This window comes from Linepithema humile, chromosome 3 (genome assembly GCF_040581485.1).
Source record: "Linepithema humile isolate Giens D197 chromosome 3, Lhum_UNIL_v1.0, whole genome shotgun sequence".
In the NCBI taxonomy this organism is placed as follows: domain Eukaryota; kingdom Metazoa; phylum Arthropoda; class Insecta; order Hymenoptera; family Formicidae; genus Linepithema; species Linepithema humile.
In genome coordinates, this window is record NC_090130.1 from 934,635 (window position 1) to 955,996 (window position 21,362).

Below are 21,362 nucleotides of genomic sequence, written 5' to 3' on the forward strand. Positions count from 1 at the left end.
CTCCCCGAGACCCGCCGCAGAGCAATTCCTTATTAGCCGGTGAAATCTCTTCCCGTCTTTTGCGCGAATCAATTAGACCGCGCCGTTAATTGCCGCGCGCGGTGATTTTCACGCTAAGCTGCCGAGAAATTGTTCAGCTGGGAAGTTTCGTAATTGTTCTAGCGTTCCGAATGATAATTATTAGTTGTGTATTTCTATTGTGCAATTTAAATAAAATATCTTTAAAATTTTAAATAAAACAGCTTTCTAAAACAAATTAGTGACTCTTATAAATATTTATAAAGAAATTATTACATATATTATATGTAATATAATTTTTTTATTTAAATTCTGTAGAAAAAAAGAATAATATTGCCTACAAGATATCGTGAAAAAGATATTCGTGAAATTATGTTACAAATGTCTTATCTTTTTATTGCAAATGTTTGTCGTCTTTCGACGTGTCGCAATGCAATTTACATTCTTATAACGTGACGCCGCATTTCTCACAATTACGACATTCGTGCGACCGCCCCGTTTATATTTAAGACGTAATAGATTAACCGGAGGAAAGCCAATTCTTTCTTCCTTTATTATCCCTCGCAATTTTCGTAATTGCCCACACCCTTTTTCGGGCGGCGCGCTGATGTCCCGCCGCAAAGTAGAGCGCGCGGCGCATTTACCAACGAGTCGTGCCAGGACGTGTGATTTGCAAGTAGCTGAGAACACACATGTCGGATGTAAACCAATCTCACGCCACGCGACCGAGTCCGGTCCACTTTTGACTTTTGAATGCTCGACTGAAAGTTTCGCTTGTACGTCTTTTTCTACTTTCGCGATATTAAAAGCATGACGTCAAGTCAAGCATTTCAATAGCCGCCTCAAACACGTTGCACGTTATATTTATATACGTCATTACGCGACGAGGTTTTTTTGCTTCACTTTCAGGATCGCGGCCGTGTATGTCTTTTATACGTGACACGATCTTTCATCGGGTTAACTTTTATTCATCGCGGATATTTATGACGTTCTGAAATCCAAACAGACTGCCGGCGGATGTTACACACAGGCTGATTTCAACACACACGAAAATTGGACGAGTGCATGAAGGACTCCACGTGAAAATTACGAAGGACGTAATTGGGATGGCATTTCTTCCTTACGGCTCTCTTCGCGGAGAGATCCACGCAACGCTTTGAAACTCGAGTTTTATCGCCTCGTCCGGTAAAAGGCCTGAAATTTGGCCGGACCAGTCCGGCTCAAAATTAGTATTCATTAGGGTTTCACGTGGGACAACGCGGAATCACGTGGACATAATGAAAGTAAATGTCGGGTCTAAAGTATTATTCGTGGCTTGGTTGCTCAATGATCGATCGATCCTCTCGCTATTTCTAACATACAAACTATTAGGCGTTTCATATCTATCATACTACTTCTTCTGCAATCGATTTCTTTATTTATTTATTTTGTAATTTAGTACTTGCACAACAACTTGATTTAATGAGCACGATAACGTTTTGCTGTAACTATTCAATATAAATAAGAAAGTCACATAAATAAGCAATAAATAAATTTAAAAAATTTAATTACCGATTTAATTACCGATTTAATTATCGAGAATAATTTCCAATCATTTCCTTAATAAATATATTTTTTTAATCTAACGATCAACAAGATTGACATATTTTAATTTTTGTAACAAACTTTTAAGACATAAGTAAAGATCGAGATTGACAGGAAATTTAATCGTTTTTCAAACGCAAAAATTTTCTTAATTATTTATAAAAATTAAAAGCTAATTATCGCAAAAATTAATTCGCAGAAATTAATCCATTACGTAATTCAAAGGAGAGAGAGGAAACGTTAAAAATTAGCATTTGCAAGTGTTATTTTTGCGGGGATTACACTCGAAGCTTCTGTATTAATAATCAGTAAGATCGTTAAGAACCGCGAGCACGACTTCGCCGTCTTTATGCATCCGCGGCTTTCCGATGCGCGATGATTCCTGGCCCCGCTTCTCCCTTCACCTTTTCAGCCACATATTACCTCTGCGTTCGGCTACTTTTATTACTCATTGATACATTTCTTTTTTACGATCCGCCGCGCGGCCGGCTCTTCCGGATGCATAAAACAAGCGCTTTTTTGGAAACTTATTGGGGAGAAGCGATGCCGCGCGCGATGTCGAGTTTCGCTGAGGCGGCAACGAATTTCGCCGATGGCCGCCCGTTTGATCTCATTTCAGCGAAATAAAGCAACAGAAGCCGGGAGAACTTGTCGGTGCCGTCGAGAGACCGGTTGGATATAAACGGCATTGCGGAAGCTTCGCGCGCGAGCGAGCGCGTGTCCAGCCGCCTGTATCATTACTCGTTGCTGAAACGTCTCTATCCATCCGCATCCCCGCGAATGCGTTCTCGTTTTCCTAACGTAGAGAAAGGGATGATAAAGGCCGCCCCCTCCCGTGCCTACGTAAAACTGCACAATTGCGCAAAAAGCAAATGGAAGAATCTGGTTTTTTGAAAGTGGAAGAAAAACTGTTCAATCCACGCCGGTGTTTTAATCATACTTTGATAATAAACAATATGTAGTACTATTATATAATATAGAGTTTAAATTAAAATTGTTACTAAAATATATTTGGTATTATTACAAATTTTTATTTGCATCGTTTTCTCCCTCCCATAAAAAAATAATTAGAATATATCGATATAAAATTAGTTAGATGTAATATGTTGTAAAATTTAAATATACGTATACCGATTTTCTGTTCGTCTTTACAGGAACGATAATTGTTCTCGTAATTTTGAGATTACAGATATATATGAGAACTTGTGAACCCCCTTTTCGTGATTGCGTCTTAGCTTTAATAAGCCTCACATGACACGATGGTATTATTTTCTGTATCAAAAACCTATTTTCTTTAATTATATGAAAAAAAAAAAAATAATACTGTCAACCGAAAAGTCAATCGACTGTGTGCCGCGGCATACGCTCAAGAATCCCGTTCCGCCTCCATCAAGATTCTTCTGGGTCGGGATGTCGCCGCTAATAAGCTCTAATCATTTCTTTTTGTGTGGAAATCGAGACGTTCCTCCTGAACGCGTATACCTGGTACCTCCATCCGCAGTGATGTACGGCACGCGGCGGCACCTGTCCTCTCAACCTGTCCCGCGTGGGCACTACACCATGTCTCTCTCTCTCTCTCTCTTTCTTTCTCGGTACCGTTTCACGGCAAACCAATGAATTTTATGGGTAGTCTAATGAAGTCGTTTCAAAACTCGCCACCCAGGACCGCGGCGATCTTATCGCGACTTAATTGGACAAACCGTATTTCATCAGAGTCGAATAATCTGCGGCCGAGACCAGCTCTTCGTTTCATCTACCTCTCGCGTATCTCATCTCCAAACGACTTCAACTACTCTCATTGATGTATCTCCCTCGATTACTCGGGTGTACTAACAACGCAAGTGTCTAACGATCACAACCACAACATCGCTACTGCTCTTTCAGCAGGGGGATAAAAAGTGACAGTGTTCAAGCTCGGCTAACGAGCGAGTTTTTCAGCAATGTTCGCTGTCAATTTTTGAAAGTTGCCTGAAACGAAATCCACCGAAGATTACCGCGATCGAATCTTCTCTTCTTTTTTATGAGAGTATCAAAAATTTTCATACGAGAGAAGGTCGTGCGATTGTTCGCTTGCACATCATTTACGTGCTTCCCGAGACTCCCGTGGCGTTTAATCGGAGAGCTCGTAAATGTCTCGTGCTTTTCGGCGTGCCGCAGCTTCACACAGCCCACCTCCTTTCTCGGGAACTTAATGTGCGCTCATTTTCGCCGCACATTACGCATCGTTTTTTGCTCGTATCAGCGATATATTCGATCGTTTGATAATAATCCGTCTGCGTTCTTCCGCACGCGTAATTGCTTCCTCTTCTCTCGCACGTCTCCTCGATACGACCTGTCTCCGTTTTATCTTTGCTTTTCTGGCTGCTCGCGCCTTTGATCTCCGTTTCCCCGCCTTCGTCGTCATCTTCTTCTTCTTCTTCTCTTCCACTCCCCTTTCTCCCTACTTCTTCTCTTCTTTCTTATCCTACCTGGAAGAACAGGCTAAGCTCGTTAGCCCGTGCACCTGTACGCTTCGCGACGAATTTCTCATGTCTCCTCGATTCTGATTTGTTCAAAAAAGTTTGTCCGATTCTACGATTGATTGGTCTAGTGATTTATATTTTGTGAGTGATCAAATATATAGGTATTCTAATTTTGCTAGGTTGTTCTTAATTTTTTTTTATATGTATGCTAATTGACAAATTAAGTATTATTATCAAAATTTCTCATTTTTATTTTTGTCAAATTTAATTAGAAACGATTGAGTTGCTACAAACTGGTTCATTCTTTTCTGAAGAACGTTCTGATTAATATGCAGATATTTTTACATGCGACGCATTTTGTCAGCAAATGTAGCTAACATCCAGTTCTTATCTATCTCGTAAAAAAATTATTCCTGTTGGTTAATGAAGATTTTTAGTGCGAGAAGAAGTCCAGAACTAAATAACATGGAATCAAAAGTCGACGCGGGTTTTGGACGAAACCGAGACTGTGCGTCAGAAGACGAAATGAAACTTGTGCACCTGCCTCGTTCTGCCAAGCTCTCGCCTCCTTTTCTCTCTGTCTAGCCCGCAGTAACATAATATCGGTGGAAGTCAAAACAGTGTTAAATATAATATACACTATGATGTATAAAACCGAAATTTGCGCACGCGGTAGTAGAAAAAATTTCACGAGCATAAAAAAGTTATAATTTGCAATAATAGATCGTTTTCTTTTGAACTGTTGATTTGAATCGCGTTAAAAATGCCTATAATCGAATTTATGAGTATGCCTTCAGCTACATACATCTTCGCAAATATGCCGCTACAGTCTCAGTTCTGCCATACGTGTTGCTGTTGGACTTTCCTATGTTGCCTCTTTTCTAAGCAGCTGAACATAAAATATAATAAAAAAAACACCCATCTTACATACATATGTATGTGCCTCTCTGATATCTACCGAGTCCTATCGCTCGTATCCTTGCGGTCTCTCGCATTCTATTTCGTGTTTCCTCACTGTGCAGGTTCTATACGCGTGCCAGAAAGTGCGAGCCGCGAAAACACGTGCCAGGCGATCCGGAGCTGCAAATCTTTTTTCTTTCACAAATTCTTCTGTTTGGAATGCCGATTACGGTACCAATTTTTCTTTCTTCTACCTTTCTTCTTTCAATTTAGGTTTTGCAAAACTTTTTAAAATCACCCGCTTATTCTCAAAATTTTTCTTTTTTTACAAGGCAAACATATGTGTGTGTGTGTGTGTGTGTGTGTGTGTGTGTGTGAATTATTCATTATAATTTTTATTTTTCAAAACTAACGTCCATTTTAGACAATTTATAATTTACGACAGAATTTGAGACAGAATTCTATTTATAATTTTACGTGTCGTGTAATAAACAGAAAACATTTTAGAAATTAAAAGACAAAATACATCAGCTCAGAATATATAAACAACATTTATCAAATATTTTTTATTATAAAAATATAACTAGATTTTTGTTCCTAGTTTTGCCGCAAATTATGGATCGTTTAAAGCATAATAGGATGCGCTTTCTTGGTTTTACTTTTTCATTTGTAAAGAACTGCAACAATGACATACATTAATATATTTATCTTGTATCGTACTATTAGAAAATTTATAAATTTACATTGCACTGTGTGTTACAAAACTAACTTGCTACCAATCTTGTTTACCTCCGTTATAATGATTTCTGTAAAAGGAGAAACCAATTTACTCAGCCATTAAACCAGTTTGATCCAGAGTTGTTGGCAACCCGTTTTATCTGCGATCCAAATGGTTGCTGAAAGTTCAGGCGTTGCCACTAATTTATCTTCCTGATTCATTTCTCTCATAGAAATAATTTTTTTTTAGTTTAGTAGCTTAGAAATAAAATTGTCCCAAGTGTACAGCATGGTCTTAGATTTACGTTATAAAAATAATTTATATTGATATTTATATAATTATCCACAATTTTAATTAAAAACTCATTAGGAATCATACTACTCTGTCTTACTCGCGCGCCTAAAATTGCACACTCGATGAAAATGAGGTCGATCGTCTCGAGTCAAACTGTTGATTTTTCGTTGCACAATTGGATTCACAAATGACGAACTTTCCTCGCAATGCTCGTGTTATTACAGTTTTATTTGCGGCTTGCACCGTTATTTCGCTGAGTCTCCTTCAATTTGCAGCTGCGACCCACACAAAGCTCATAGGGAGACCGTATACCAATTATTTCATTACAATCAGATTCCGGAGACTAATGATCGCAATTTGTCTGAGACCTTCAGAAGTACCGCTCGCCAAATACGTCGATGATTCGTATGTAAAATCCCGAGCCCGGAGGGGCAGAGATTTATTTTCGAGCGCGTGGCGCAAATGGAATTAATGAGTGCCGCATATAAGCCTCTCGGTACGGCTCGCCCATATTTCGCATACCAGTACAGGCCGCAAGAATCGTTGCGTGAATGTAAAACAACATTTGCGCAAACTACATTTCAATTTTAACAGATTTAATACACAATGCGTAATATTATCAATAACATCGTAATTTATTATTGATATCGAGAAAGATCGCGAGAAAGATTTAATTAGGCCTTCGCGGTGAGTGAAGTAAGTGGGCATAAATTCTGTTAAGCAATTACTTGATAAACTGTTACGCGTTTGATTTGAAAAGAAACCACGCTGATACAGCATCTCATAATTACGCGCACAAATATGTGCACTGTCACACTCATGCATTCTCCAATAAATATGATCACGAAATGCAAAACCATGCAATTAGCCGCACGGTTGAATTAGCGGATACATAATGATGGGATTATACTTTAATACATAACGCGAGAGATATCCACAACATTTTCCCTCGATATTACCGTCTGATTACTTGCACTCCACTTCTCTAACTTTGATGTATTATTTACGTTTTCCTCTATTGAGAAAAAAACTTTCGATGACTCCACTGATTGTGAGTAGATTTTTTCCGAAAACCACTCCAAGTTCTAGTGTAGCGCGTATATTATTATAAATTCGTGATTTTTCACATTTGTTAAATCGTTAACTACGAAAATATTCATGCAATTTTTATAAATATATTTTGCACTTCCGTTTAATATTATTGTAGCCTGTAACTGACAAGTTGTACTGACACGCTTGACATACGATACTCGTTAATTCTGCGAACAAAAATTCTGAAATTCTCGAAATTTTCATAATTTACAAAAAGGCGTCTGATGAGAAAATGATGGGCGACGGGCGATGAGACGCGCGAGGACTCTGGTAATTCGAGCGAGTGGCCGCTTTTAAATTAGCATGTCAACTAGAAAGCCGGCGGGCGATCCGGGAAGCAATCTAGGCAACCTTGATTGGGGCACTGCGATCGCAAGAAAATGACTTGACGAAGTCAGTCTGCATTAACTTTGCGGCTCACGAAAGTTACGATTAGATTGTGTGTATAGGAAACGACCAGGCAGAACTAACGATGAATGATAAGAATATGCCATGCGTTGACCTACTTTAAAATACTTTCATTTATATGTCGTTGCATGACTACTGGCCGATAAAATCGTGCGAAACTCACGGATCTAGTTTTGGCGTGTTTATGAAGAAAAAAAAATATACACGTCCCATCGATTTGACGATTTGAGTTCGAGCGGTCGTTTCGATGACGGCTAAAGGCGATTAGAATTGGCGAAGCGTATCCTTCCATTAGTGCATAAGTGCCTTCAATCTGTCATGTATATCGTGTCATTTTGTCACGTAAGTTTAATATTTCTAATTTTTAACGTTAATCAATGCAAAACCGTAAATTGATTATTTTTCTTCATACATATTGCATGCTTATATATCATGCAAGGTAAAATATGAGCAAATTGTAGCAAGACGTTTGACACACAGCAATTCGAGCATTCTGCAAATCAAAATTTGGAATTTCTCGACGACGAAGGAAACTGTTTTGATTTTTATTGATTGCTACGAAAGTAGGAAATTAAAGTTTTGGAATACTTCATTACACGCCAGCATGTTTCAATCAACTTTCTTAAATCATGGGAACTCGTAATCGCCATAATAAGCCCGATATTTGCTCTGAAACAAGCGAAGGGAATAGTTTCTACCCGTGCAAATTCAATGCATTCTAAATTAAAAAAAAATTTTATGACACGACATTCGATTTACGCTAAAATAACTTGTGGGAATTGCTCGCTTATTCCGTGACGGTCATAACGCAACGCATTAATTTCGAGCGAAAGTTGCAATTCGCGATTTACCGTTAATGTCGCGCGGCGTCGATAATTAAACTGAAATAATATTTCTCACCCGCCGGCAATTACTCATTTTCGCGAATTCTGATTGTGCCCTTCAGAAAGGGCGCGCTGATTAATGAAACGCAACGAAGTGGGCGAGGGGGAGGGGAAAGGGGGGGGACAGAGACTGGTGATGGGGAACGGAAGGCTGAACGCAATTTCAGCCGTCAGTTCTCGCGGGAAGATAACGGAGTGCCCTCGGGAATTTATTCTCGGGAGCCGATCATCCGTGAGACAGACGGCGGGCTTTTTGTCGTCACCTCGTTACGGTTAACGAATGACTTTCCGGCCCCCCGAACGCGCCTGCAACCGCCCGCCTGCGTTTCCACATTCGTCGTGTGCCCGCCCGCCAAGTTCCCCGATAAACACGCCGGAGATTTATGAATTTAATTAAATCCCTATCAGATTCAATTCAATTGTGTCGTTTGCGGCTGATGCTAAAATCACGACTGCGCGTACTCATCAATGATCATTATGATTTATAGAAATCTTGTTTGTATCGCGCTGTCATCGCGAGTAGCCAGTTCACACGGAATATGTCCAAGTATATGTCCAAGTATAGCAAAACCGGTCACTCATACTGAATTACTTTAGAACCCGCAATGTGACTTAACTGCGTAAGTTCGTTATAATAGACAAAAAAAATATGAAAGAAATCGTGATTTATTACTCATTAACGTTACTGTGTTTGCAATTAAGCAAGTGTTTGGGTTTTTCTACAGTTTGAAAGAGAAGTCCTATTTTCTATACAGACAAGAAAGTTATTGTTTTTAATGCTATAATCCGAATTATGAATTAATAGAGTATATTTTACAGCAGAGTTAAAAAAACACGGTACCGAATAAACTTTTACGTAAGAACATAGCTCATGTTAAATAAATTGAAAAAAATATAACAAGGTAATCATTTTATCTCTAGCATATGAATCGTTTAATTTCAGTATTCCTTTTTTAAAACCGGTTAGATATGCAGGATATGTATGCAGGTATGTAAATTGTTCCACTTTTTACTATCGGATCAATTTTGAGCTAAAATCTTACGTTTAAAATTGACTGTTATTAGAAAGCGATAATATGAGCGAGAAAATACTTCTTATTTTTAACAATCTTTAAATTTTGAATTTTAAATATATTTTTGTAACTTTTGTGGTTTCTAAGTTTCGTTAGAATTCATAAAAATTACTTATTTAAAATTATTTTGAATACAATATAATTTTCAAACAATTTTTCGCAAAGTTTTTTTAAAAAAACGCCATCTTTGATAGATAATTAAAAAAATTATTAAAATTTTAGCCAAAAAATTGAAAGCCAAATTTCTGTTTATTTATTTATGAAAATAAAATAATCTATTTTATTAAAATAATCTATTTTATTAAAATAAGCCTATTTTATTAAAATTAATAAATAATATTGAAACAATTGGGCTTATAAGCCAAAACGGATGGCAGTGCTTATTGTTTACTCTATGTTTATATTATCGTAAACGATAATTTAGGTTTCTCTCACAGTTCTCTTTAGTACATTTACAAAACAATGATGAGTCATTCATTTTGCTTTGACCTATAAGCCTAATTGTTTCAATATTATTTATTATTTATTTATATTTTTTTGTATGCAACAAATATTAAAATATTTTAAAAACATTTAAGAGAGCTGATAAACCTATTATCAAATCGTTAAGGCACGCGTGAAGCATGATTACCGCGTCGAAATGCATAAGCAGGTGCATATGATGTCCATTGCGGTTGACAGTTTAGATAAGCGCGAGCATAAGTGCACGCGCTAGTGCACCAAGATACATTTCTCTCTATGAACGGCATGAGTTCCACGGTATAAGGTATGTTTTCGATAGGACTCGGTGCATATATACGGCGAGCGTCTTATAGGAACTTGCAGTTTAGAACTGAAAGAGCGTCGACGTTGAGCTACGGTGTTACGGTGTTATCCTTCTAATCAGACGCAATCAAAGATCTGGATTGACTTTACCCTTTTCTATTGGATAAGTGCGGTAAATATTGTAAGGTGGAAAATTTCAATAAAACTGTGTATCTTAATCGACATTGTTGTTTAAAATAAAAAAAAAATTAACTTTGCGGAGATTTTATGTTTTCGTCATTTTATAGAAAATGCAATTTTTTTTCAACAACACACACACACACACACACACACATATATATGTTGTATAATTAGAAGCACTTTTTTTGATCAATTTTGACAGTTGAGTAATAAATATAAAAATGTGACTGGTCGTTACTTATCTTATAATATTTTAATTTCTTACAATTATCTTAAGAATAAAATATTCTACTAAATAATAATTCTGTTAAAATTAAATTTATTTAATATTGTTTAAAAAATAAATTTTTGGTATTCTTCAACAGTGTCGCAATTAAATTTCCGGAAAACTTTTGATTTTTAATTAACAATTTTCATTGTTAATTAATTGTCGCGTTTAGAAAATTTATTTACACATATTAACATATATTTGATATTATAAACTGATTAATGCGTCATTCGGAATGATATATAATATGTAATAATATGCGTATCTACCGGTTAGGAAAGTAGTATGCAGGTATATGTAAGTATAAGTTTCACACTAATCTTGCTATTTTGCCTAACTTAAAAATTTCATGATAAATGAGGAAAACATATTTTTCCAATAAAAATTTAATTAGCAATTACGTAAATGTGTTAATATCGTACTATATTCCTTCTTTATTTTTTGCAAAGATCGCTACATAAAATCTAAGGCGTATGGCATGCACATTTATCTGTATCTTTTTAATTATATAAAAATGCAAGTTGGTACATATATATCTCTATGAAAACATGATAAATAACATTAAAAAATTAGATATTATGTATATATATCAAACATGCATATCTAATAATGCTTTGTTTTCTTTTCGTTTCTTGCAAAAAATTCTGCACCAAATTAAAGACGTGTGAAAGCACACGTATACATATATACATATGAAATTAATTATATAAAACAGTGAATCGGGTGTATATCTCTGTAAAAACGCGCACGCACGCATATTAAAATATTGCTCACGTGCGCACGAATAATTAATGCTTTTTTAAAAGTAAATTCATAAATATTCCTTTAATTGCAGATATTAGTTTGATACGGGAAATTTGTGACATTTACATATACAGGGTGTCCGATAATTGCTGAATCACCTCTCGGGTGCAGGTAGAGCGGGTTAAACCGAGTAGAAAAGTCCTCTATCGTTTTGAGATTTTCGCAATAATTAATGAGAAATTAATTAAAGAAGATCGGCCAATTTGCGCGAGTCTAAGCGCGCGGCGAGAAGAGACAGCCCGTTGTTACGTGGTCGTTAGGACGCAAAGATCTAGCGTTACACATCGCTCGTATGTGCCGTTGTCATTCATAGAGCGCTCCTCCCAACGATTTATCGCGCGCCTAGTAACAAAATAACAGTGGGCTGTATCACCACGGGTCTCTTTTCGCCGCGCTCTTAAACTCGCGCGAATTGGCCGATATTTTTTAATTAATTCCTCATTAATTATTGCAAAAATCGCAAAATGATAGAGGACTTTTCTATTCGGTTTAAACCGCTCTACCTACACCCGAGAGGTGATTCAGTAATTATCGGACACCCTGTATATATCTTAATGCGATTAGTGTATTTATGTCACTATTTTCCTGACAGAAATATCATTACTGTAGAAAGCTATTTTTAAGATAATATATAAATATATTTTTCTATATATACAGAAATTGAACAGCAAAAATGAGTGGCTATTGTGTTTGGAATTGCGCTCTCGTTTCTGCCCTCTTATTATTCCGGATTGGAAACGTCGATGGGATTCAAATATGGGGCATGCAGTTCGGACGCGCACCGCTTTTGGAAAAATTCACGTGGAAAACGATGGACTTCGCTTATCCGGACGAACGTAGCAGACAGTTAGCGATAGCGAATGGCGAATACGTGCCCGAGAATTCTCTGCCTGTCGGTATCGAGATCTGGAAGAACAAGCTCTTCGTCACGATACCAAGGTGGCGCGATGGTGAATGTCAAAAATATTAGTCATTAATTACAAAAGCCTTCGCTTTTGTCTCGATTAACGTCTTACGCGACGCGACAGACAAACGACGAACCCCTTTGCGCCGAAAACCCGAAGCGCGACGCTTCAAAGTCAGGAACCGGAAGCAGACGCTGGCATAATACGCGAAAGATCGCCATAGGAGGTACACGCCTCGATTCCCGTCTGAGCAACTTCCGGTTCGCGACAAAAAGCGCCGAAAACCGCGAGTACGCTCTCAATGGGGAGCGTTTCTGTCTTTGTCGACCTCCGCCTCCACCTTCACGAATACGGGTTCCCTCCTTCTCTCTCTCTCTCTCTCGCTCTCTGTTCCCGAAGGGAAGCACAGCGACGAACGGGTTTATTCAAGTCCTCACTGTCCTTTATTCATTCCATTTTTTTGCACGCTCTATGTTTATTATATACGTTGGCGCGCGCCACCGTTTTTTGTGTCACACAAAGACCGGACAATGACGGCGGCACGCTGTGTAAGATCTTTAATGCGTTCCAGGCCTCTGTCCTTCTCTCTCACTTCCTTCGGAGACGTTCGCCAACTCCTCGCAATTCCTTCCATTCGCGCATTTCTACATCTCTCTTGCATCTCTTTCTTCTTTTTACGCCCTCTGCGTTAAACTGCATATCGACGGTCTGGCGTAACGTTTGTTTTATTTTGCATTTTTTTTATATGTTGCGTGCTAATTGTTGTTAAATGCAAAAATAATTACACGTTAGATAGATGAACATAATAACATAACTGTAGATTTCAAGATTTATTGCTTTGAATATTTTATATTACATCACATAGGAATACCGTCTACGCTGAATTACATACCGCTGGACGCCAATCGAAGTGGATCGCCGAAACTTATACCTTATCCAAGCTGGGATCAGAATAGAGCCGGTGCCTGCGGCAGCGGATTGACTACCGTTTACAGGTAATAATTACATCAATTCTTACAAGTCAATTATATAATAAAAATATCTCAATTCTTACTTGAATATGAATAAAATTTCTGTCGAAAGCATTCTGTAAATAATATCCTTTTTTCCAGGATTCACGCAGATGAATGTGACAGACTATGGGTACTGGACACTGGAACAATAGGAATCGGTGACACAACTGTGCAAGCCTGTCCTTACACTTTGAACGTATTCGACTTAAAGACGGATAAACTGTTGCGGCAATACCGACTCAGATCGGAAGATATTAATCAAGTAAGCAGCTACTTTTGCGTTTGATTCACATGTGTTTTATATTATTCCTTCCTTTGATTAATCTTTGTATTTTTAATTTACTACGTAGAACACTTTCATCGCCAACATCGCGATTGATTTGGGAAAAGGCGGCTGCGACGATGCTTTTGCTTATATGTCCGACGAGCTCGGCTACGGCCTGATCGTATATTCATGGCAACAAAACACATCCTGGCGAATAACCCACAGCTATTTTATGCCAGACCCTCTAGCTGGCGATTACAATATCGGAGGCTTGAACTTCCAATGGGGAGAGGAAGGAGTTTTCGGAATAAGTCTGTCGCCAATTGCAGCGGACGGCTATCGAAATCTTTTCTTTCATCCTCTCAGCAGCTATCGGGAATTTGCGGTTTCCACGAGAATCTTGCGAGATCAGCAATTATCGCAAAATAGTTATCACGAATTTCAGGTTTTTTTTTTTTATTTTCCTTCTTCAGTATTTTTATTTAACAACCACTTGAAGAATTTTTCTATTTTTAATTTCGATTAAATTTTTATCCAAAATTTTCTATATTATTGTTACGAAATTTTACTCATATTTTAACATTCTTTAACAAAAAAATTATTTTCACATAAAAAGTATTTATAACAAAGTATTTCTTGTTAGAAAAAACTAATTATTTTTATATGTAGGTGTTGCCATCGAGGGGAGCACTTTCTCATTGCACCGCATCCGTAATGGACGAGAATGGACTTCAATTTTTCAACTTAATCGATCAGAATGCAGTTGGTTGTTGGAATTCTATGCTACCTTACGCGCCAATCAATCAGGCGGTCGTCGCCAGACACGATGAGGCAATGATATTTCCAGCAGATATTAAAGTACGATCGATAAATATATAATTTTCTGTGATCAAAGATAATTATCTGTTGCCAATTGTTATAACGTTTGCTTCATAATTTGCAGGTGAAGCACGGTTTACTCTGGATTATATCAGACCGGATGCCGATTTTCTTGCTGTCGAGTCTAAATTACACAGATATCAACTTCAGAATACTCACTACACCAGTTCAAGCAGCGATCGCTGGAACGGTATGCGACAACATGCCTTGGAGACTTATTAACAATCATATCTGGTGGAAGTGACAGTTCATTGCATGCCGATTTCTACAGCCAGATCGCAGTGTGTTCAATTGTGCCTTCGACTTTTGCACTTGAGAATATATTTAAAAGTGACAGAGGACGCCTTTACGTATTTCCCTCTCCATTCTCTTTTCTTATATATTTTCTCGAAGGTTTAGACCTTCTCGGATATATTGGACGTGTCTGACATGTGAAGCGGCTCGTTTTGGCGGCTCGTGCGGCGCGAAAATAGCGAATGGATTGGCGTGAATCAGCATCGGCGTGCCCCGCAGGAGCCAAATGGTTCAACGTGGCTCATTAGTTTTGGCCCTCGTTTCCGATAATTTGAAGGCGACCGGCCTGCTGTTCCTGCGGCTTGATATACGATCCGATATTGCTTCCTTCGAAAATTATCCGTTTCACGCCCCCGCTCGTAAAATATGGCCACGCGCTTCGTCCGTTTTCGTGTAGGGCTGCAGGATTTAGAACTCTCTTTCCTCTTAGGGCGACTACGCGGCGCACGATGCAGATTTGTTATGGTTTTTCGTTCGACGCATCAGTTACGCGTGTTCGAAGTAATTGAAGTCGATTGAAGCGCCGTCGAGGCGGAACTTTTGCTAAAAGCCATCATTATGTCGCAATACTAATATTTCCTGATTTATTAAACGTATCCCGGCTACATATATGATAATATCGCGTGAATATATTGTGCGCGATCTACTTGTCGGGACAGCGAGTCGATGATTTACGCATAGATCATAGATTATGCGAGTCGATATTACGCATAGATCACGGGTGAGATCTATCCTACAGTTGTGCAGCCCTAAAATTTACGTGGCTGCGGGTCCGAGAGATCCGCGAGTGAGATGCGCACGCCTCAAATGCTAATTCCGAGAGGATCGATAAATCGATAGATCGCGGCGCTCGAGACGACTAACTGGCGATTAGAGGGCCAGCAGATACGCCATGCCGATCGTATGCCGCGATATCGGTGCGTTTTCAATTTGGAAAACGAGTCTTTCCGCGTGCTGCATCTCGATCGTGATAAGGCTGAATCTTAATGGTTTTGGAGCTGTCTCGTTAGCGCCTGGACCGCGTGCATTATAGATCGAAGAAGAGGATCGATCGAATCTGTAATGAATTAGATACGAGCTTGAGGCATGCCTCAAAAGTTACCTGAATTTTTTGTATTTTTCTTTTCATTATTAGGGAGAATATTATACGAAAGATTCCATCGTTAAACTCCTTTGCAACAATGTTTTTGATAGGAAGCGTAGTATTAATGCGATATTAATGACACTAGCGACAAATAAAATTCGTGCATAATGCGTGAAGGAGTTGGCACAATTTGATGGCGGTAAAAACGATAATTTACTGCTGCCCGCATAGTTTTTTATACGTGTAGGTCAACTAGCTTTAGACTCTCGAGGGTGTTGCTCACGAGTTCGTGGACGCGAGTCGTAAAATCACCTTTGAATGATGAGAAAAAATGGAGAAGGTGCGAAGGGAAGGTGGAAGGTGGCCCCTGCCTGAAGGTAAATATAAAAAAAAATTGGTTCGAAACTGCTGTGCTGATTACACGTTATGTGCGAAAATTTGCCATCGCAGTGGCGTGTTCTAAAATCATCTAATTTGAAACAACAATTTTGCAAAGACTGTTTTTTATAAATGCAATGCCTCTTAAAATATATCTATATCATATATATTATAAGAATTTTTCTGTTACAGACGCTTATAAAATAGGCGCAAATGAATAAGTTCACAAATGCAATTCACTATGTATTAATAATAATAAAATTAAATTGTATTTATCAGAAAATAGACATAACTTGTATATTCCAACTAAACGTTTAGTTTTCATTAAACAAAATCGAAATATAAGCACTACCGGGAAGGAAGATGAAAAATCTTCTACGCCACTGAAACGAGGACCGGCCGATCGAATTTCAGGGCGAATAAAAGTACACGGCGGCTGGATTTCAAATCGGCGCTATCCTTCGGTTTGTTTTAAATTAACACCTACCTCGGCGTGAATGCACAGGCACAAAGCACACTTTAACACCTTTTTAAAAGGTGGCTGCACGGCGGCCGTCCGCTTTTTTTTATCGGCGCCAGTAATTATGGGGTACCGGCGATGACGTGAGTCTCGTTATAAGTTACTCTCGACCACTCTCGTATCTTACAATCTTTTTGATTTATTTCAGTCTGACTCAAATAGGTTCTTCTATTCCTCACCGCTGAAATCTATTTTATTCTTGTAGAAACGCAAAATGTGTAAAAATCACACAATAACATTAAAAATTATTACTGTGACAATAATGTTTAAATTTTCTAAAATAATGTGCGAAATGTGCACTTCACTACTATTGAATATTAATTTAAAAAATGTCATTTACAAACTTTAATTATATACAATAATCCACAAAAAATTAAAACAGCATTTTGAAGTTGTACTTTTATGTGTTTTGGCCGTTTTTGAACATTTTTATCTTTCTGAGTTCATAAACAAAACACGTCATTTTGTTCTTAAAACTATGTACTTTCAACACTCTGCAGCTTTAATTTTTTTTAATTTTCGTGTATATGCAGTATCAAAAACTATACTCACATATTGAAACTGTGACCTGTTTCAATTTACTGTGTAGTAATCGATGAAACGCCGTTAATTGTGAATAGTAGTGGCAAATAATACGTTTTGGTAACGTTTGCTCGACACTTTAAGAAAGATTTTTGATAAAAATTTATACTTATTCTGCATTCATCATGCACTTTTATGGGCAAAATATGCGATTAATCGGGGACCTCTTGTGGTTTGCATTCTAAGCTAGCACCATATAGTAGAAACTGTTTTAGCGGCTGGAAAGTGATGTGTATTCCATCAATATCGGTCATTAATCATTTAATAATAATACTAACATTTGTTTTAATGAAATTGTTAAATTATGTACATGATAAAGTATATTAAATAAAGATTAATTTATCTTTATTTAATATACTTGGCAATCTTTTACATAACAAATAAAAATGCAAGATTATCAACTTTTTAATAAAATATTTTTAAAATTAAAATGTTCATCAAACATATTAATAGTTTAACTAGTTAATTCATTTTTATAATAACTTATATATTATTTTCATAAAAATTAGTGTAAATATTACGCAAACAAAACATTACATAAATAATTTACGTAGCAACAATCATGGCGAAGCATCAAATTGTGTAGCAATCTGTTACAACCTCATATTTTGAGTTTTATATCAATAATCATTGCTTAGTAACATTGTTATCCCTGGTTGATAATAGCGTGTTAACTGTTGCCAATCCTCTGATATCATGGATCAGTAAAGAACAGGATACTGGCATTTGATAATCTGATACTGAAATATAACTGATAATAAATTTTATTCACAGTAAATTTTTCAATTGTAAATATTTTGCAATCACAATTAACAGTAGCATAATTCAATGTATTTGATATAATGATTACACATTATATTCTAATTAATTCTGACTTGATAATTTATAGTATTTTAACTTATTATAGTTTTATCAAGCATTTTATCATAGAAATGTTGCTTTTTAGAATCTTTTGACAAACATTTTATTACTCTTATTAAATTCAAATAATTATTCAAGTTATTAAACTATGCTTTTTCTCTTTTGCGTTAGCAATAACTGACAAGCATTGGGACGCGATGAAACATTAAACTACACTATGGCAATAATAAATTAAAAATAATTTTAAGTATGTATAAGCAGTCTGTATCAAGATTTCATGTAGAAAAACTGTAATTGATAGTTTGCTGATGTGTACAGCACAACGTTCAGTGTAAGCTATAGTTGGACGTAAAAATAGCAATATGCGACATCATGTACAGGACGTAAATGACATAAATTTTAAAGCATTTTGCGCACGCAAAATGTATAGAGACGCCAAATTGCAAGTTCTACGCTTCGATAATGATACAGTTGCCGGGACAGCAGTTGCAAACAAAAAATCGAATTGCGAAACTTATAGACTGTAGAATCGTCAGTTAAATTTTTTTACTCGCTGTGCTACAGAGAAATATAATATGTTTAAGAATTATTACTATTATTTTCATATACAGATTCTTTGATTTGCGTGTAATTTTTGTTGATAAAAATTAAATTGTATGTTATCACAATTATTTAATTTTTAGCAATACATATATTAATTTTTTAAATCAAGAATAATGTTTTCACAACAAATCAGATGAAAGAGATCAAGCATATTTCTTCCGATGTTTAAATGAGTGATAAATATAAAATTTAAATAAGCGTTTTTGGCGTTTGTGTAATCAAATTTTTTTCTAACGTTATCGGACGCAATAAGTAAAGCGGAAATGAACATTTTGATGTTTACATTTAAAGTTCTTACCATTTGCGGATGTTGGCTACCGATTTCGTGGACATCACGATACAAACGTATTATATATCATGTATACACGATCTCCATAATTTTTTTAACAAATACATTTATGTTGTCGCAACTGATGGATATAGTTTTCACTGTGAATAATACTGATGATTTCACCGATAATTTCTACGTGATGCTTGCCATGTTTGTGTCCTGCTGTAAGATGTTTAGTTTATTAAAAAATCGAAACAACATCGCGATGCTGATCAATATTTTGATGGAAAAGCCGTGTAAGCCCATTGAACATGACGAAATCGAGATTCGGCAGAAATTCGATAAATTCGTACAGTAAGTATTGCAAAATAATTATTACATATTTAGTATACAACATATAACATACAGAGAGTACAACTCTTTTTCAAAGCAAATTAAATAAAACATTAACTTGACATAATCGAATTATCGGCTTTATGTTAATAATTAATAATACGTAAAACACAAAAATGTCTACAGCTATTTTACAGGACAAACACGCTTTATTATGCGATTCTGGTAGAATTAACGTGCGCATTTGCATTGACGACATCATATTTCAGAGACTACAGAAAACAGAGATTAGCTTTTAGAGCATGGTTACCGTTTAACTATTCGTCACCGATGCTATTTCAAATTGCATTCCTGCATCAATTCACAAGTTTGATAATTGGATCGATTCTTCACATAGCTTGTGATAGTCTGATTTGCGGATTATTGGTGCACATATGCTCTCAGATAGAAATATTGGAGTGTCATCTGAGAAAAGTCGTAAATAAGCCACATTTTCTTCGCGAATGCGTAACACAGCACATATATATCTCCAAGTTTGTTTTTTGAATTAATATTATGAATAAAAATATATTTTTGTAATGTATATATAATTTTAAAACTGTTGAAAAATTTATGTATAAACCGATTAATTCCAGATTCGCATTTATGGTGAATCAAAAGTTTAAATTAACTATCACCATTCAATTCATAGTGAGTACGTTGGTAGTGTGCTTCAATCTGTATCAGATGACACAGACGAGTATGTTGAGTGCAAAGTATATTCAAATAGTATTATATATGTTGTGCATGCTAATACAAATCTCTTTTTATTGTTGGTATGGAAATGAAGTCAAGTTAAAGGTGTGCATTTTTACAATAAACATGCTTTCCTACTTTTTAGATATTATAAATTTTTTCTATATTGTGCATGTATTTTAATGTTTGGCGCAACAATAAAAAAATTAAATTTATATTAATAAAATAAAATATTTAGATTACAAATATTTTGAATTAATTTATTAAGGTTATCTATTTGATTTTGAATCGATATACAAGCTCGATCGATTTCGATCAAAATAATGTATGCAATTTGATTATTTTATAATTAAGATTACTAAAAAAATGTTCCTGCATTTTTAAATATAGAGTCAACAACTGATCAGTAACGCGTTTGAAATAGAATGGTTTACCTTGGATCATAATATGCAGAAGAATTTATTGATGATTATGACACGCAGCACAATACCTATTCAGCTCAGTAGTGCTTTGGTTATCCCTATGAATCTTGAATCATTCGTCGGTGTTAGTATAAAAATTTACTTTTATTCTGAAATTAGTGTAATTTATTTTACATTAATAAATATCATAAATAATAATAAATGCGCTATTGATTTTTTTATATCTCAACAACATGTAAAGTAAAATTATATGTATTAACACTATATTCTTTCTTTAATATAAAGATGCTAATTACAAATTATTTGTAAAAAATTAAGGTAAAACTGCCAAATAGAGCATCACCCGTCAATGATCTTGATTTTCACCAAAATTAAAGATTAAAAATTTGTTTTTCATATATGTTTTTTGTTGAAAAAAAAATTAGTTATTAATTACTAAAAATTAATAAAAATGGTAAGCAAATAACTTTGTTTATTGTAGTTGCTCAAGACATCGTATTCTGCTTACAATATACTTCAGCAAATGCGGGATTGAAATAGTTAAAAAAGTAGAAAAAAGATTAATATTATATTAAAAGTAGAAAATAGATTAATTATATATGTATTTATATAAAGCTTCGAGAAACATATATGAAAGTATGTGTATGTGTAAAGAATTTAGTTAAATTATTGCAATTAATGCTCTTGTATACTAACAAACAATGTAGAATAAAGTGTTATAAAAAAAGTATCTTAAATTGTATTGCTAATTGCACAATATTCTATTA

General features: G+C 35.9%; 3 protein-coding genes across 4 annotated transcripts in view; 2 read left to right on the top strand and 1 right to left on the bottom strand.

The window, feature by feature from the left end:
* LOC105675890 (myoblast determination protein 1 homolog) overlaps positions 1 to 21,362 on the bottom strand; it is a 145,191-nt gene that overhangs the window by 115,811 nt on the left and 8,018 nt on the right. The window lies entirely within an intron of this gene.
* Positions 10,116 to 14,846, top strand: LOC105675886 (protein yellow-like). Its single transcript, XM_012373365.2, has 7 exons — positions 10,116 to 10,370; positions 12,108 to 12,400; positions 13,221 to 13,350; positions 13,468 to 13,630; positions 13,719 to 14,078; positions 14,303 to 14,491; positions 14,577 to 14,846. Exons 2-7 carry the CDS (start codon positions 12,124 to 12,126, stop codon positions 14,754 to 14,756), a joined length of 1,299 nt encoding a protein of 432 aa, XP_012228788.1. The 5' UTR covers positions 10,116 to 10,370; positions 12,108 to 12,123; the 3' UTR covers positions 14,757 to 14,846.
* LOC136998738 (odorant receptor 4-like) lies at positions 17,900 to 21,325 on the top strand. 2 transcript variants are annotated; one of them, XM_067351844.1, is made up of 5 exons: positions 17,900 to 19,459; positions 19,636 to 19,971; positions 20,074 to 20,278; positions 20,564 to 20,719; positions 21,077 to 21,325. In XM_067351844.1, the coding sequence occupies exons 1-5, from the start codon at positions 19,098 to 19,100 to the stop codon at positions 21,128 to 21,130; spliced, it is 1,113 nt and encodes a 370-aa protein (XP_067207945.1). In that variant the 5' UTR covers positions 17,900 to 19,097; the 3' UTR covers positions 21,131 to 21,325. The 2 variants fall into 2 exon arrangements, with proteins under 2 accessions (XP_067207945.1, XP_067207946.1); XM_067351845.1 differs by having other exon boundaries at positions 19,136 to 19,459; positions 19,708 to 19,971.

What these genes read in the sequence shown, in the direction of transcription:
- LOC105675886 (XM_012373365.2), top strand. Translation starts at nt 12,124, where the DNA reads ATGAGTGGCTATTGTGTTTGGAATTGCGCTCTCGTTTCTGCCCTCTTA. An exon ending in GATACCAAGGTGGCGCGATG is followed by an intron (nt 12,401 to 13,220) that starts GTGAATGTCAAA and finishes TACATCACATAG; the next exon opens with GAATACCGTCTACGCTGAAT. An exon ending in GGATTGACTACCGTTTACAG is followed by an intron (nt 13,351 to 13,467) that starts GTAATAATTACA and finishes CCTTTTTTCCAG; the next exon opens with GATTCACGCAGATGAATGTG.
- LOC136998738 (XM_067351844.1), top strand. Translation starts at nt 19,098, where the DNA reads ATGAACATTTTGATGTTTACATTTAAAGTTCTTACCATTTGCGGATGT. An exon ending in CAGCACATATATATCTCCAA is followed by an intron (nt 19,972 to 20,073) that starts GTTTGTTTTTTG and finishes GATTAATTCCAG; the next exon opens with ATTCGCATTTATGGTGAATC. An exon ending in ATCTTGAATCATTCGTCGGT is followed by an intron (nt 20,720 to 21,076) that starts GTTAGTATAAAA and finishes TGTTTATTGTAG; the next exon opens with TTGCTCAAGACATCGTATTC.